Below are 16,475 nucleotides of genomic sequence, written 5' to 3' on the forward strand. Positions count from 1 at the left end.
CAGCGTCGCAGAGACCATCCCACCCCCTTAATCAGAGAAGGGGTTACCCTGCAGCCCCCGGCCCCAAGACAACTGCCAGGCTGCAGCTACTGCAAACAGGTTTATTGATAGCTGTCAGCAGAATGGGGTTGGGGAGGGGGCGGGCTGCAGCGAGGAGGGGGCAGAGCCCAGCCCTGCTGGCTGAGCCCAGCCTTGCTGCCCTTCACTGCCTCCTACCAGCACCCCCCAGCAGCCTAATCTACAGCAACCCCCTCCCCTCCAGCCCCCACCACCACCTCCTGACGTCCGGGGCATCTCCCTCTGAGCACCCGCCCAGCCCCCAGGTTATTGCTCAGCCATAAGCCCTGTCCCACCCACCCCCTTGCCACGTCCCACGGAGCCAGAGGGTGCTGGGGGAAGGGGGTGGCGGGGGGTGGCCGTGCAGGGACAAAGCGGAGTCCTGGCTGGGACAGCCTCCATGGGTGAGCGGGCGTGCGCGGTCCCTGGGCACAGCAGCCTCAGAACACACCTGAGGAGACAAGCGGAGGGGGGGGACACAACAGCACCCGTGAAACCCTCCTCGGTCCAGGGCTGGTGAGAGGCAGAGAGTGAGGCAGGAAGGTCCCAGGATGAGGAGGAGGAGGAGGAGGAGGAGAGCCAAGGCAGGACTGTGGGCAGTGGTGAGGGGGGGGGAACGCCTGCGAGCATCACTGAGAGTCACTTGTTGGTGCAGGAAGCAGGGAGGGACAGTGCCCCCAGGCCAAGGCACGGGGAAGGGGGTGACCAGGCAGGGTCAGAGGACAGAGGACAGAGAAAGAGGAGGAGGGGGTTCAGGCAGGGACAACAGCATACGGAAGGGAAAGACAGACACAAGGCACCAAGCAGATCCCATGCACACACCCCTCTTTGCAAGGAGGGAGAGCCCGACCCAGGGCCCCCAGCCTGGGCAGGGGCAGGCAGCAGCCAGGGAGGCACCGTCTGCAGCCCCTGCCTGGCTGTAGGGCAGTGGGGGAGAGCAGCAGGCAGCGCCTGTATGTACCCCGCACCCCGGGAGGCAGCACAGGGAGCTGCCCCTCTTCCTGGGACCTCACCAAGGGCCCTACTTCCAGTCACAACCCCAAACCCCAGCAGCCCCCACACACCGGGGTCCCCCCCAGATGCCCACCCACCTGAGCAGCAGCAAGGAGGCAGGGCGAGAGAGACCCCCTCCCCAGCTGGAGGAGGCAAGAGCCAAGCCCCAGGCAGTGAGCCCTCAGCCACACTTTCCTCCCCCTGCCCTCTGGGGAAGTCACAACTTCAACCTGCTCAGAGCAGGGGGCAGTGCCACTGCTTCGATTTGGGGGCAGGTTCCTGCCCCACTGCGCCGGGGCTGCCGGCCCCCAGCAGCTCCCGCTCCAGCCCCCCTCGTGGACCGTGGGCCCTGCGGGCAGAGGAAGGGGTGCCGCTGCTGCCCCCCGGGGCTGGCGGGGCGCTGGGGCTGTGCCCACCTGCTCGGTGGTGCCCCGCGGCCTCCATCTCGGAGAGGCTGTAAGCCATGGCCAGCTGCAAGTCCTCATCCTCATCCTCGCTGTCCGTGTAGAGGCAGACGGGTGAGGAGCTCGAGGGCCTGTGTGGAGCGGACGGCGGTGGCGAGCGGGGGCGCGGGCTGGGGAACGCTTGCTGCTCTCGACGGCTCAGCTCCAGCCCCAGGGCCATATCGTCAGGGACGCCTGCGGGGACAGGGGCAGGGGACAGGCATCACATCTGCTCCAGCTTCCCAGAGCTGGCAGATGGCTGAATGCAGCACCCCTTGGCCACCCCAAAGGAGGAAAGGGGTCCCCAAAAGAAAAGGGTGCTGGCATGTGGCACTGCTAGTCCCCAACAAGTTGGTCTGTAGTGCCACTTCTCACCATCAATGTGGATCGACTTCAGCTCCCCATCCTCCTCCACTTCCACTCGTTCCCGCCCGTTCTCAATAATCCTGCAGACAGACAGACAGACGGACAGCGATCAGCCAGGCAGCTGAGAGCATCGCTGCAGGGTCCGAGGCCTGCCGATGAGGGGAGTCCCCAGGGGCAAGGTGGGCCACCACTGCCCTCACCGCTTGGTGGTGATGCGCTTGCCGTTAACAAAAGTGGTGGAAGTGGAGACGGAGCGGAAGCCCAGCCCTGCATCAGCGCCAGAGCTGAAGGACGAGGTGAAGAAATCTGGAGAAGGGAGCAGCAAGGTTGGTGCGAGGGTGTGGGGCATGAAGAGGGCAGGGGAATATGGTGACCCTCACCCAGCAGGGGCTGCGGCATCCCCTACCTGAGGATCCTGGGAAGGGGGAAAAGAAGTGGCCTCCCCCACGGTGCCGGGAGCCAGGTCCTCGCAGCTCAGAGAAGGGCCCCATCTCATCTGGAAGGCAGAGCCCTCACCTTCAGCATTGTCCCTGCAGCTTGGTGAGCCAGGAGCAGGGCACTGCCACAAAGACTCCTCCTCCAGGGCCACCTGTGCGCCTGTCCCGGAGCCCAGAGGCTGTTCAGAGCCAGAGAGGTGCTCCAGAGCCAGCCCCTGGCACCCCCCACCCCGCACACACCAAAGAAATCGCTGAAGGGGTCTCGCCCGCCAAAGAACTCCCGGAAGACGTCGTGAGCGCTGCGGAAGGTGAAGGTGAATTCGGGGGGCCCGGCATCAGCCCTGGAGCCTCCTGGTCCTGCCAGAGGGATGATACTCAGAGTTAAGTGGAGCCACAGGCTGGAACGCCCCAAAGGGCAGGGAGCTCCAGAGGATGCAGACTCGTAGGTGTTCAGGTAGGGCCATATCCAAAGCTGCACTAGCCTCCTGACGGCCCTGCTTGCCCACTCACCTGCACCCATGAGTCCATCTTTGCCGTAACGGTCGTAGACATCACGTTTCTGTTCTGAAAGGAGAAGAAAGCAGCTGCAGGGAAGCCAGCTGCCAGTGCAGGGCTGCGATCAGAGGCCCAGGCAGGAGCACCAATGCTTCCCCTGCCCAATGGAGGTGTAGAACAGCAGGGCGCAGGAGAAAGCGGGCAGCGTGAACCCCCACTGTGCCAGCACCACTCCCAAACCCAAACTGGAGCATCAGATGAGAATGCGCAAGCCTTGGCCCTTCTGAGGTGACTAGCATCTTTCCCAAGAGCCGTTTGAGGGGATGTGTGGGGAGGGAACCAAGTCCCACAAGCTTGGTAAACCTGGATGGACCCACTACCTCCTGGGGACATTCAGGGGTGCCACCTGGGTGAGCTCAGCAGCAGGACACCCCATGGTAAGCAGCCCCAATGGCAGTGGGGAAATGTGAGACAACACAGTGGCCTCTTACTGTCTGACAGCACTTCGTATGCTTCGGCGATCTCTTTGAACCTCTGCTCAGCGTACTCCTTGTTGTCTGGGTTTTTATCCGGGTGCCATTTCAGCGCAGCCTTCCTGTACCTGCACAAATAGGCAATGATGGGAACGCAGCAGCCCTTGGGTGGTGGGGTCTCCTGTGCCAGGGACCCCTCTGACCTGTGCACCCTGAGCCCACTTCACCCAGTGCCCTACAGCCTCAGGCATCAAACAGGAGCTTTCTGGGCTGGTTCACTTCCTGAGCAAACATTTGCAGTATGACCCTAGCAGCGCAGTCTGTGCCTGCTCCAGGGGACCTCGGCAGCAGCTCCGGATAGAATCATAGAATCATCAGGTTGGAAAAGACCCACTGGGTCATCGAGTCCAACCATTCCTATCAAACACTAAACCATGACCCTCAGCACCTCATCCACCCATCCCTTAAACACCTCCAGGGTAGGTGACTCAACCACCTCCCTGGGCAGCCTCTGCCAGTGCTCAATGACCCTTTCTGTGAAAAATTTTTTCCAAATGTCCAGCCTGAACCTCCCCTGGCAGAGCTTGAGGCCATTCCCTCTTGTCCTGTCCCCTATCACTTGGGAGAAGAGGCCAGCACCCTCTTCTCCACAACCTCCTTTCAGGTAATTGTAGAGAGCAATGAGGTCTCCCCTCAGCCTCTTCTTCTCCAGGCTAAACAATCCCAGGTCACTCAGCCGCTTCTCATAAGACTTGTTCTCCAGGCCCCTCACCAGGTTTGCTCTGAGGCCTTCCTGGGCCTTTTTGGGTGTGCAGGGACCAGCGGTCACTTGGAGACTCCTGGGGCCAGGTGAGGCCAAGCAGCTCTTTCCCCCTGCCTGTAGCTAGCTGGGGTTAACCCAGCCTGCCCAGCTTCTCTCACCCACTCTTAGGAATCTCCCCCAGCAGGGGCTTTTGCATCCCCCAGGGAAGCCACCAGTCACACCTATTCCCCCTGGCTGATGCCTCTCCCCCCCGTGGGAGCAGCAAGACCTTGGCAGGTGGCCAGGCAGGAGCTTCAGGAGGCTCCGTCCACCCGCAGGGCTCCCTGCAGCACCTGGGGCACAGCATGCGACCTGCCAACAGGGCCTGGTCGCCCCTGTGCCGAGGGACATGCTGCTCCTCTCCCTGCGAGTTCCAGTCCCTGCACCCTGACACCAGCAAAGCCCCCGTGCCCCAGCCCTCTGCCACCATCACATTCCCTGGCAGAGAGCGGGGATGATTCCAAACATTAGCAGGACGCACCTCCTGCCTCCATCACCAGACCCAGGCTGAGAACTAGGACAATGGGTGCAAACCCCACCAAAAGATGCTTTTGTGTGGCAGCAAAGCCCAGCCCCGCTCTGGCCTCTGCACAAAGGAAACAAAGGCTGGATTGTCACCTCTGGAGCTCAGCTCTGTCCCCAGTAGCCCCACAGGGAGCCCCAGCCTCTGGTACAGTGGCACTGGGGCAGGGGTGGCTCAGTCTGCTCTGCCCGGGAGACAGGGATGCTCCTACTTACGCCTTCTTGATGTCCTCAGCGGTGGCATTGCGGCTCACCCCCAGTGCTTCGTAGTAGTCCACCATGACGCGCGTCCGTCCCGCCAAGTCACTGAGGGGGCAGAAAGTAATGTCATGGGGGCTGCCCTGCCCTCCAAAGCGCCATGAGCACCCCACGGGTCCCCTGAGAGCCAGTGCAGCCATCAGCCTGCCCGCACTGCAGCCGCCTGGATGCGTGTGTGGCCCCAGGGGGGTCCCCTTGCTGCCATGGAACCAGAGAGCGGTTTGGGTTGGAAGGGACCTTAAAGATCATCCAGTTCCAACCCCCCTGGCCACGGGCAGGGACACCTCCCCAAGGATCAGACTGCTCAGAGCCCCATCCAGCCCGGCCCTGCGCACCTCCAGGGATGCGGCAGCCACAGCTTCCCTGGGCAACCTGTGCCAGCGCCCCCCCAGCCCGTCCCAGCAAGGGACACGGACCCTGGCCGCGGCCCCGCTCCGGGACAGGGGCAGCCCGGTAAGGTGCTTAGCGGCTGGAGCGGATTAAGGGCTCAGCGGGGACCCTCCCGCCCCCGGGCACCCCGGGACACTCCAAGCGGGCCGGGGCAGCGGAGGGGACGCCGCCTCCTCTCTCTCCCTCCCTCTGTCTCTCTCTCAATCCCGCCCCAGCTCGGCGCCGGGAGCGCGGTGGGGCCACCCCGAGCCGCCTGTAAACACGGCGCTGCGGCTGGAAGTTTCCGTGTCCCCGCCCCCCCGGGCTACCGGCAGCGCATCTAGGCCACCGGCCTAGCGGGGGGGGGGGGGGAGTAGCACGGGAGGGGACCGGACCGGCTCTCCCCGCCCGGTGCCCACCTGCCGCCCGCCCCGGGGCCCTTCGGTGCCGTCCGGTGTCCGGCGTCGCGCGGCCTCCTCCTCCTCCCCCCCCCCCCCGCCCCCCAACCCGGGCCGCCGGGGCTCGGAGGCGGGACCCGCCGGGAGACGAGCGGCGGCTGCGGCCAACGGCGGCCACGCGCCCCGGCACGTCACGCGCTCGCCGCTCAGGCTCGTGACGCCGCGAGGAGGCGGGATTGAGCGCGGGGCCCAGCCCCTTCCCCATCGTCACCCTCCTTATCCCCACCCCATACCCGCCCTCCTCCCCGTCTCCGCGCTCGTCCCGGTTCCTGTCCCCGCACCGGTCCTCGCCCTAATCCCCACCTCCACCCCAGCCCCCGGCCTAATCCCCACCTCCATCTCAGTCCCTGTCCTAATCCCCACCTCCATCTCAGTCCCTGTCCTAATCCCCACCTCCATCCCAATCCCCATCGTAAATCCAACCTCCACCCCAACCCCCGTCCTAATCCCCACCTCCGTGCCAGCCCTTGTCCTAATCCCCACCTCTGTCTCAATCCCCATCCTAATCTCTGCCTCCATCCCAATCCCCATCCTAATCCCCACCTCCATCTCAATCCCTGTCCTAATCCCCATCTCCACCTCAGTCCCCATCCTAATCCCCACCTCTGTCTCAATCCCCATCCTAATCCCCACCTCCATCCCACTCCCCATCCTAATCCCGATCTCCCTCCCAATCCTCCCACTTCCATCCCTATCCCAGACCCCGTCCCCCTCCCTGTCTCCATCCTCATCCCATTCCCATCACAATCCCCGCCCCTGTTTTTACCCCGTACCAATCCAATCCCCGTCCTAATCCCCATCTCCATCCCAATCTCCGTCCCCATCGCAGTCTCCATCCCTGTCCTCACCCTCAACGCAAACCCCGTCCCCTTCCCCGCCTTCACCGCCACCCCATCCCAGTTCCAGTTCCTATCCCCACCCCATCCCGGTCCCCGTTCCTATCCCCTCCCCATCCCGGTTCCCGTGGCTCCCGGTTCGCTCGGCCCGGCAGGGCAGCCCAGGCGGGGGGGATGGGCTCTGACCTGTCTCGGCGGCCCCGGTGCTGCGGGCTCGGGCGCCGGGGCCGCCCCGCGGGAGGGGCCGTCGGGAGCGCCGCCCGCCGTGACTCAGCGCTTCGGCCGCGAGCACGGACGGGGCGGCCGGACCGAGGGCAGCCCCGGGGCTCGGGGACAGCCCCGCGCCAGCGGCTTCGACACGCGCCTCTGCGCCCAGGTCCCGGCCCGAGCAGCTGCCGCGGGGGGGCTGCTCTCGCACAACCCGAGGAGCGTTAGGCTGGAAAAGACCGTTGGGATCATCAACTCCAACCGTACCTGTTCACTACTAAGTCATGTCCCCAAGCACCTTATCTACCTCCCTTTTAAAAACCTGCGGGGATGGGGACTCAACCACCTCCCCGGGCAGCCTCTGCCAGCGCTTGATAACCTTTCTGTGAACATCCAATCTAAACTTCCCCTGATGCAGCCTGAGGGCGTTCACGCTTGTCCTATCACTCGGGAGAAGACACCAACACCAAACTCCGCAACCTCTTTTCAGGTAGTTGTAGAAAGCAATAAGTTCTCCCCTCAGCCTCTTCTCCTCTTCTTAAACAACCCCAGCTCCCTCTGCTGCTCCTTGTAAAGCTTGTTCTCCAGCCCCTTCACTAACTTCATTGATCTTCTCTGGACATGCCCGGTAACCTCAATGTCTTTCTTGTAACGAGGGGCCCAAAACTGAGCACAATATTCGAGGTGCAGCCTCACCAGCGCCGAGTACAGGAGGGGAATCACTTCCCTGGTCCTGCCGGCCGCACCATTTCTGAGCGGTGCTCACCCATCCTCGGAGCCATGGGCAGACTCGCTGCTCACCTGCACCCATGTACCCACCCCAGCTGTAGAGACCGTACTCTTCCCTCTTGCTGTCTGGATGGGAGCTGGAGGGAGCTGGAGCCTTTTGGCCCCTACAGTCCCTGCACTGCAGCTGGAATATGTTCCTCACCTCCTGGGAATCCCTGGCTGGGAAGCCTGGTAAACATTCCCAGTGCTGCTTCACCCCGCAGGCTGGGGAGGCCTGCGTGAGACAGGCCATTCCCAACCATCCCCAAGGACAGCTTTTGGGACAGCCGATCCTGAGAAGACCTCCTCTCAACAATGAGCACGGGACCTGGGTGAGCACTGGGACTGGCAAAACACCAAGAGCATCTCCTGTGACAAGGAGCATCACCTCTCCAAGAGATGAGAGACTCATCCCTGCCCTCAGACACTGCTTGGGTACTTCCTTGAGTGACTCTTCAAAGTATTCCCGATTGTTGGGTGTTTTTTTTCCCCTGGATGCTGGTGCAGCGCTGCTCTCCTGTGCCTGCTCATCCCAGAGCAGAGATGGGCTCGGCGGGGTGGCTGCCCCCCACCAGGGTGCCCTCAGCAAGGGCTCTGATCTCACCCATCTGCCCAGCACTGGGGGCCCGTCTGGCCCAGACCAGGCTGGCGTAGGCACTAGATGGAGCCACAGGCTGCCTCACAGGGACCCCGTCCTGCTGGCTGAGGAGCCGAGGAGATGCCGTCAAATAGAGGCCAGTTACAAGTGTTGTCCCCAGGGCTCAGTGCTGGGTCCAGCCCTGTTCGATGTCTTTATCAATGACCTGGATGAAGGCATTGAGTGCACCCTTAGCGAGTTTGTGGACGATACTAAGCTGGGTGGAAGCGTGGATCTGCTGGAGGGTAGGGAGGCTCTGCAAAGGGATCTGAACAGGCTGGACTGCTGGGCTGAGACCGATGGCATGAGGTTTAACAAGGCCAAATGCCGGGTCCTGCACCTGAGGCACAACAACCCTGTGCAGCTACAGACTAGGAGAAGTCTGCCTGGAAAGCTGCCTGGAGGAGAAAGACCTGGGGATGTTGGTTGACAGTAGCTGAGCATGAGCCGGCAGTGTGCCCAGGTGGCCAAGAAGGCCAATGGCATCTTGGCTTGTATCAGAAATGACGTGGCCAGCAAGTCTCTGGCCAGCAGGTCTCTCCATTCTCCCTTTGTACTCGGCACTGGTGAGACTGCACCTCAAATCCTGTGTTCAGTTCTGGGCCCCTCACCACAAGAAGGATGTTGAGGCTCTGGAGCGAGTCCAGACATGAGCAACGAAGCTGGTGAAGGCGCTGGAGAACAGGCCTTATGAGGAGTGGCTGAGAGAGCTGGGGTTGTTTAGCCTGGAGAAGAGGAGGCTGAGGGGAGACCTTATTGCTCTCTACAACTACCTGAAAGGAGGTTGTAGAGAAGAGGGTGCTGGCCTCTTCTCCCAAGTGACTGGGGACAGGACTAGAGGGAATGGCCTCAAGCTCCGCCAGGGGAGGTTTAGGCTGGACATTAGGAAAACATTTTTCATGGAAAGGGTCGTTGGTCACTGGAACAGGCTGCCCAGGGAGGTGGTTGAGTCACCTTCCCTGGAGGTGTTTAAGGGACGGGTGGATGAGGTGCTGAGGGGCATGGTTTAGTGATTGATAGGAATGGTTGAACTCAATGATCTGGTGGGTCTTTTCCAACCTGGTGATTCTATGATTCTAGGACCCAGAAGTGTCTCAGCACCTCCCTTTTTCTTTCCCTGGCTTTTGAAGCTGACGAGGCGACAGGGAGGCCTCAGAGCTGTCAGGTCTCAGCCTCCTCTGTGCCCACGCGACTGGGAGATCTCTGTGCTATGAAAGGAGAGGAACCCACATGCTGTCCGGGACTCTGGAACCAAGGGACCACATCGCTGCTGCCATCACAGCATGTGTGCCCCTCACCCATGAGATCAGAATGTGTCAGAGAGAGGATGCTGCGCCAAGCACACCTCACCCCAGAGCTGCCACAATGACTCCTGCGGTCAAACCAGCAGAGCCAGCCACCTCTCAGTAGCCAAAAGAGGCAGCCCATTGCCCACTGGTGCCTCATATGGTTCAGGCCTTCAACCACAGCACTCTGCCTTCTCCCAAGTCTGCCCGCACTCCCGGTGCAACTACCTGCCAGCCTGGCTCACGCTGGCTTCGAACCAGCACAAGCATCTTGAGCATGTCTCAAGAAAGTCCCCATTTCTTTACAAATCCTGGGGATTGCTGTGTTGTGATCCTGTTTTTAGCTCTCAAGGGTCACAAAAATGCTCATGAAATGTTCTTGGGGCTTTCTGAGAAAAGATTTTTCATGTGAGTGAAGCACGACCCCAAAGGACCAATTTTATTTTTTTTTACCTGATCTCCTAGGAAGCCAACTGAATTGCATCATAAACTCGTGCTATATTATTATTCAAACCACATATTAAGAGCAACACTTTTTTTCAGAGCTGCATAACACTTCAGTTTTTGATTTCCTCAGGAGAACACAAACCCTTTCACAGCCTCCTCAAAACCAGCAATTATGTACTGCAAAATCATATTCTTCTTGATTTTTGAGCTATAAAGTGATGTGATCAGCAAGTTACATGTCCACTGCTCACTTGAGAGGGATATCCATTTTAAAAATCCACATTCGTTCTTTTACCCCCAGCCCTGCCGCCTCATCTAAACAGCCCTGCCCAGCTTCCCTGGCGTCCCTCCACAGCCAATTTCTCCACACCCTGTGTTTTTGATGCTCATATTTGTTTCAATGGCCACACTCTCAATGCCTGCCCCTCTGTTCTTATCCTAGCTGGCTTTTCTGAGATTGTACCTTCCAGGAGCTGGGGAGTACCCAGCAAGGCAATTTCATTCATTTATTTTTAGTCAGTGTGGCAGGACAGAGAAGTGAGAAACAGCAAAGTCAGGGTGACTTTCGTTCAAGCAGGGCAATGACTTTGGGATGGATTAAGCGATCTGCTAGGCACAGGCTGTGTGTCCCAGGCACGGCCCCACAGAAGTTCTCGACTGCGCTGATTCTGAAGCTGCTGTCCCAAACAAAACTGAGGTGCTTGCAGATTTTAAATCAACAGAATCAGAGGCTGGTGGAGGTGGCAAAAGTCCATGATTAAACCGGTTATTTACAACATACACAAGCCCAGGCAGCAGCTGAGCTTCACTGCAGCATGGGGCTTCAAGCCCATCCCCAGCACATGGTTGGGACCTGTGATGCCTGGGGGCCGGGCACCCCACACCCAGCTGCCAGTGAGGCTGGGGGCTGTGTGAGCTGGATCTGACTTCAGAAGGAAGGGAGATTAGGGGTGAAAAGACTGATACAACACACACACTCCCTCCAAGTACCAGGGAGCCCTTCAGCCATGGAAGGGAGCAGAAGCCGCAGCTGGCACAGAACAGGAAGAGATTTCATTGCAAAGCAAAACATGGATTCGCTCATGCACACCAAGGCACTCATGCCCACACATTCCCAAGCACCAAGACCCTTGTATCCAACTGGCTTGGCTGGGATTTCCTGCAGTGCCTGGTAGGTTTGGGGGTACCGGCTGTGTGGTCCTCACGATGCCCTCCAGCCACATGCCCAGTCTTGGCCCATCGCCTTTGTGCTAGACGTGGCTCAGAGACAAAAACCAAGCCAAGCAGGGTAAAATAAAAAAACAGATGGGCTGAATGTATTTGTATAAGAGGAAAACAATAAAAAGCACAAAAAGATGCCAGTAAGCAGCCTTCTGCTGTTTTCCATAGCACAGGCCCAAAAACCAGTGTGATGTTGCAGATGCAATGCAGAAGGCTATAATTTTGATGCCATTTGTAACATACCAGTATGTAAAGCACCACCTCCTAAAACTTACATTTTTGGTTCATCAAGCCCACACTGAGAGTATGAGTGGACCTGAGGGTCTTACTGAGCCAGTAATGGTAATTTTGGACAGAGGTAGGAAAACCAGGGTAATTTCAAAGGTCTGAAGGACAGAAGTCACTCCAATCATTAAGAAAATGAACGAACTGGCCCAGATAACTCTAGATTACTGATAATACTAGAAAAAAATAACAAAATGCTTAATCTGGATTCTGTCAGAAGAAAAAGATTTTAAAATGCATGTAATACTGACCAGCATTGCCACAGGGAAAGCAGGTATTGCTATGCAAACTTGTCATCACTTTTCAGCAAGATTGCACATCTGATCCAGATCAGTACCGCTGGCATGAAATCCTTACTTGGAACCCGGCAGGAGATAATGATAGCAGCATTTGCATAAACCACAATATTGCTGCAAAGTGGGATGGAATAATCTGTTCTCCATGCCCACAGAAGAATGAGGCTCATAGCTCCTTCCGAAGGTCTTTCCAGATGTACTTTTTATGTTGTCCTAGGATATGTACCTCGGCATGCCAAGCCAGTCAATTTATATTCCTGTATTGCTAAGGACACACCAGATGCATAGATAGCAAAGGTGAGCTTGTTAGCCAGGAGATACACTGCTGGAACCTTTGTAGTAGGAACTCCCAGGAATGGTAATGATAAGAGATGTTTACTAAGAAAAACTAGAGATAACATTAAGCTTGGCAGGGAAGTGAAGGGGGCAGTTAACTTGTAGAGGTGGTTTAGAATTGCCAGATGAAAAGGCCCCATTGGAGCAAAATTTGCTTTAATGCAGCAAAATTTGCTTTACTACAGAGAAATGCAAAGTCATTTGTGACTTAGGAGGAAAGGGCAGTCTTGTCACTTATTACTCTGCAAATTCACTTGTCACCACCACACTTCATCAGTAGCAATTTGGGATTCATTTCAAGGCCATTGGCTAAAGTGCGGAAGCTGCTGGTGCCTGGAGGAATCCTGCAGAAGCCTAGCAGCCCTTTGCTGATGATTCACCCTCACAAATCAGCGCTTGGGTACCCCAGGCTGCCTCACCAAGGCACCAGATCAGACCAACACTGCTACTGGCTCCTGTGGTGCAGCCTTGGACACCCTTGCCGTGGTAAGCAGATTATATCTCTGCGGTTCCCCTGAGCAGCCAGACCTGTCATCTCAAGGGATGAAATCAGGCTTGTTTGTCAAGGTGGATTTTCCACATCATCAGATGGAGAGCAGTGGTTTTACCCCACCTTCTGATTCCTCTGGCTAGGCTATTCTTGAGGATGGTTCATCCTAACAGGGAGGGATGGGACCTCAGCAAGCCAGGGCTCCCAAGTCCTTACAACAGGGAAATCCAGCAGACCAGCTGTTGTTTTACATGCACAGCCCCTCAGCATCAGAGTTAACTCTGCTGGGGCGATCGCGGGGATGTATGTGACACAGGCATCCTCAGATGGCCATTGAACTCAAGGTCTCAGCTCAGTGACCCAAGGCCACCAGCTCACAGAGCCTGGGGATCCGGGAGGAGCAGGGAGCCCAGCCCTGATTTCACATACCACGCTCTCTCCGCACACAAACAGCTCTGGGCAGGAGCACCCTGGGTGTCATTGCCCGGCTGGGTTATTAAATGCATCTTTTATCTCGTTAACCGATTTTCCCTCTGACATCCACCAGTACCTGGCCAGCTGCCAACACCTCCTTTCTGCTTAGCGACTCTATGGCAATCCCGGAGACTCCAGGCTATTTTCTCCAGGCCCAGTTCTGCTCTCAGCATGCCCTCGGGCTGGCAAGCTCTTTGCATGATATACAACCCACTTCCTCATACAACATCCCCCCTCACACAAATCTGTCCACTCATCAGAGATTCAGCTGCTCCCCAAAAACCAGGCCAGAGAAGAGCTGCTGGCAAGGTGCTCCTGCACTAGGAATTATTTTCTTTCCTAAGGGATGTTGGACTTGACCACTTGGCAGATGTTTATCTACCTTGAAGGGGTGGGTGCATCTGCCTTGTCCCCTCTGCGGCCGGGGTCTGGGGGCTCAGCCGCAGTCCTGCAGATGAGGCGTGTGCTCCTGGGAGTGGGGAAAGCGATTGCTGCCTGTTGCCCCATCGCTGCCAGCTCACACAAGCACGCTCGGCGCTGTTGCAACAGAGCTGACCACAGCTTTGTTGCAATTCCTAAGAACTTGCAAGACAGGAAGGCCTAAAGGGGAAGGGATGGAGACCAACTCATCACCATCCCGACAGTCCTGCCTGGGGTGTGCAGAGATCCTCCAGCCTGACAGGGTAACCCGTACCCCTCCAGGAGCTCCCACCATCACCCAGCCATGCCGAGTTCACCTCAATTCAGCTTCCAGCTATTTCTACACGGGTTGTGCCACCGCCAGCTCTGAGAGATGCTGGGATAAAGAAAAGCAGCACCGGCTCCTCCACACAGCCCACCAGTGCTGCACCAGCATCCCCTGCAAGCACAGGGGCACCTGAGCAGCCTCAGCCCCTCCATCATCTGCCTGGAGGCAGTTTGTTCACACCAGGCATGCTCAGAACCCTCTTCAGTAAGTCAGCTGCGGTTTTATGTTGCTCCCATGGGTGTGTAGCTGCCTTTCCCAGGATGTGAAGAAAGGCAAGTGACACTGCAGCCAGGGAAGCTGACTTTGAACTAGGGAGGCTGCTCACCCGGGACTGCTGTGCCTGAAAAAGAGCTAGTTCCAACTAGTCCACTAGTACCTTTTAGCCTCGCAGGTTGGGGCTTGACATGCGTGTGGGACTGCCTGCATCCCTGGGAGTGGCTCCCTGCTCTTGCCACTGCCCTGTGATTCAGGGCTTAGGACTGTAGTGAGATCTGGAATTAGCTTTATTGTTCCTGTAAGCGGCAAACGCTCTGGGCAACGCAGCAGGTGTTGCACAATTGACTTCATTTTATCTGAACCAGCAATTACGCTGTTGTTGCTCAGCTCCAGCGGAGAGAATGCCTGCTAGATCACTACCATGTTCTGCACCCCAGCAGGTCTTCTGGAATAAATACCACACTTGGGTTGTTGACAATATCCACTGATGAAGATCCCTTGACCCCAAGACAACTGTGTTTCCCTACCCTTCCTGCTAGCAAACCTTAAACTTGCATCTTCTTGCCCTGAGCATACAGATGACCTATTCCCTTTCCTGTTTGCATCTGCCTAAAATATATTTTAAGGCTTTTATTGAGTATCCGCTTGGTCTTCTAGATACTCCTCATTCTTTCAGCCTTTCATTGCAGCCTACGGTGTCTAGACCTCCATTCACCCTTGTTTCTCATCTCAGGATCGTTTCCACCCAGTCCACACAAGGGAGGGGTCCTTTCTTAAGGAATTGCAAAGGGAGCATTTTCTGCCCTTCTCCATGCTGTGCTAGGATATTTCAGGGTGGCAAAGTATGTCCCTAACACTGTCATGCTAGAGCTGCTGCAGCAATCAAACTCAACGCTGAGTTGTGCTGCTGGAGCAGTCAGCATCACACAGACTTGCTCAAACTCACAATATCAGCAAGATGCGGTCAAGCCCTTTGCTTTCAACAGACTCAGCCAATGTTTTTCACCTGTGTTAACACAGTGCTGCCTTTCTGCTTTGAGAAGATTGTCATGGTGATTCACCCTGCAGCAGAACATCGCTGGATCTCAGAGCTTACCAGCCCAGCATTTGGGTTTGCTGCCCGAGTCCTCAGCCAAGCAGGAGGCAGTGCTTGGCCACACAGGGATCTGGGACTCATGTGAGCTGAAGGAGCTCCCTGATGCCTGGGTGCTCTTGGGCTCAGAGTGCTGCCATATCACCCAGCACAGCCACTACTGGAAAAAATCCTGCACAGAGCACCTACAGGCTGGAGGTACGCCCCAGCTCCTCCATCTCCCTGCCAAACCTTGCTGATAAGAGGATTATAGGCAGAGCAACTGTGCGAGGATAGAGTGAAGGGTAAGCAGAGAAGGCATTCTTGCAACTTCTTCAGGAAGCTCCTGGCTGAGGTTAAAGACCAGGACAGGACTCCTGTTCCAGAAGCACCCTTCTTCATCTGGTGCTTGTTTGTGCTACTCCCAGCCAGGCCTGAAGCGGATGGCACTGGGCTTCCTCCCTGAACCTAAAGCACAGCTGTGGTCTCATCTACCTTCCCAAGAGAGCCATGTCCCCAGATTGCCCTGTGACACTGTTTGCTCTGCCTAGAACCATCTGGGTGTAGCTGAAATTTGAAAAGTGGGAACAATAGTTTGGGCTTTCCACAGTGAACGGAGGTGGAGACTCAGGTGTGGGTGGGGCGTCCCAGCCTGGATTCCGAAGGGGTCATCTCCTCCCCAGTTTCAGCTCTGGGTGCCTTTAGATATGGGAGATTTTTTGTATTTCTGGAACACAGCTATTTGAGAGGCTTTGTTTAGGTAACTGCAGGCTCTGCTGACAGTGGTGTCTGTACCTGCTGGCACCTGCCTGAGAGCCAGCTGATCCCAGGAGATCCATGGGCAGCAGCAAGTTCGGGCTCCCCTGCAGTGTGTGGGGCTCTGCCCCTGGCATATCCTCAATCTGTTTTTACCATTCTTCTGTCAAGCTATGGTTGAATTTCTCACTAGCCTAAAATTTGCCTTGCTTGATTTTGTACCTCTCTGGGTGCTGGTGCAGAGTCCAACTCCTTTCGAAGCAATGATGAATTGGATTCTATGATGCTGTGAAAATGTTTCCTGAGCGACTCTTGCAACCTTGTGATTGCTGATGTGGTCCAAAAACATTTGCAGGGTCTTCTTCACCACGTGGGTAACATTTCTGTGAGGGAAGGGTCACCTCAGGACAGATTTTCTTCCAGCCAGGATGAGCTCAGCCCATGCCGTGTGCTTGTAGGCTGCTGCTACCAGCATCTGGCAGGCTGCTGAGCAGTTAGGCACTGATAAGATGCAGCCCATTGGTGCTCCCTGGATTTAGCCAGCTGTTCTTAAGCATTTCTGAAAGGCTTAGACATCTGTTTGGGCTTTTCAGATCAGAGGTACATGGAGATGCATAGCTCTGAATGACTCACAGCTCCCTTGTCAGTCGTTGCTGCCCTACTCGTTCAACAGAACAGCATCTGAATGGTTATTTTTGCTGTGAGCATGCTTTCGCAGCAATGATGA

General features: G+C 57.0%; 1 protein-coding gene across 3 annotated transcripts; it reads right to left on the bottom strand.

The window, feature by feature from the left end:
* Positions 1–81: 81 nt before the first annotated feature.
* Positions 82–6,782, bottom strand: DNAJB2 (DnaJ heat shock protein family (Hsp40) member B2). Of its 3 annotated transcripts, XM_069861263.1 has the most exons (10): positions 5,635–5,720; positions 4,805–4,894; positions 3,283–3,392; positions 2,807–2,860; positions 2,537–2,653; positions 2,266–2,355; positions 2,060–2,165; positions 1,869–1,939; positions 1,467–1,688; positions 82–508 (listed from the first exon to the last, which is right to left on the bottom strand). In XM_069861263.1, exons 2-10 carry the CDS (start codon positions 4,867–4,869, stop codon positions 498–500), a joined length of 846 nt encoding a protein of 281 aa, XP_069717364.1. In that variant the 5' UTR covers positions 4,870–4,894; positions 5,635–5,720; the 3' UTR covers positions 82–497. The 3 variants fall into 3 exon arrangements, with proteins under 3 accessions (XP_069717364.1, XP_069717363.1, XP_069717365.1); XM_069861262.1 differs by lacking the exons at positions 82–508; positions 5,635–5,720 and adding an exon at positions 6,696–6,782 and having other exon boundaries at positions 515–1,688; XM_069861264.1 differs by lacking the exon at positions 82–508 and having other exon boundaries at positions 515–1,688; positions 5,635–5,737.
* Positions 6,783–16,475: the final 9,693 nt, after the last annotated feature.

Source organism: Phaenicophaeus curvirostris, chromosome 7 (assembly GCF_032191515.1).
Source record: "Phaenicophaeus curvirostris isolate KB17595 chromosome 7, BPBGC_Pcur_1.0, whole genome shotgun sequence".
Taxonomy (NCBI): Eukaryota; Metazoa; Chordata; class Aves; order Cuculiformes; family Cuculidae; genus Phaenicophaeus; species Phaenicophaeus curvirostris.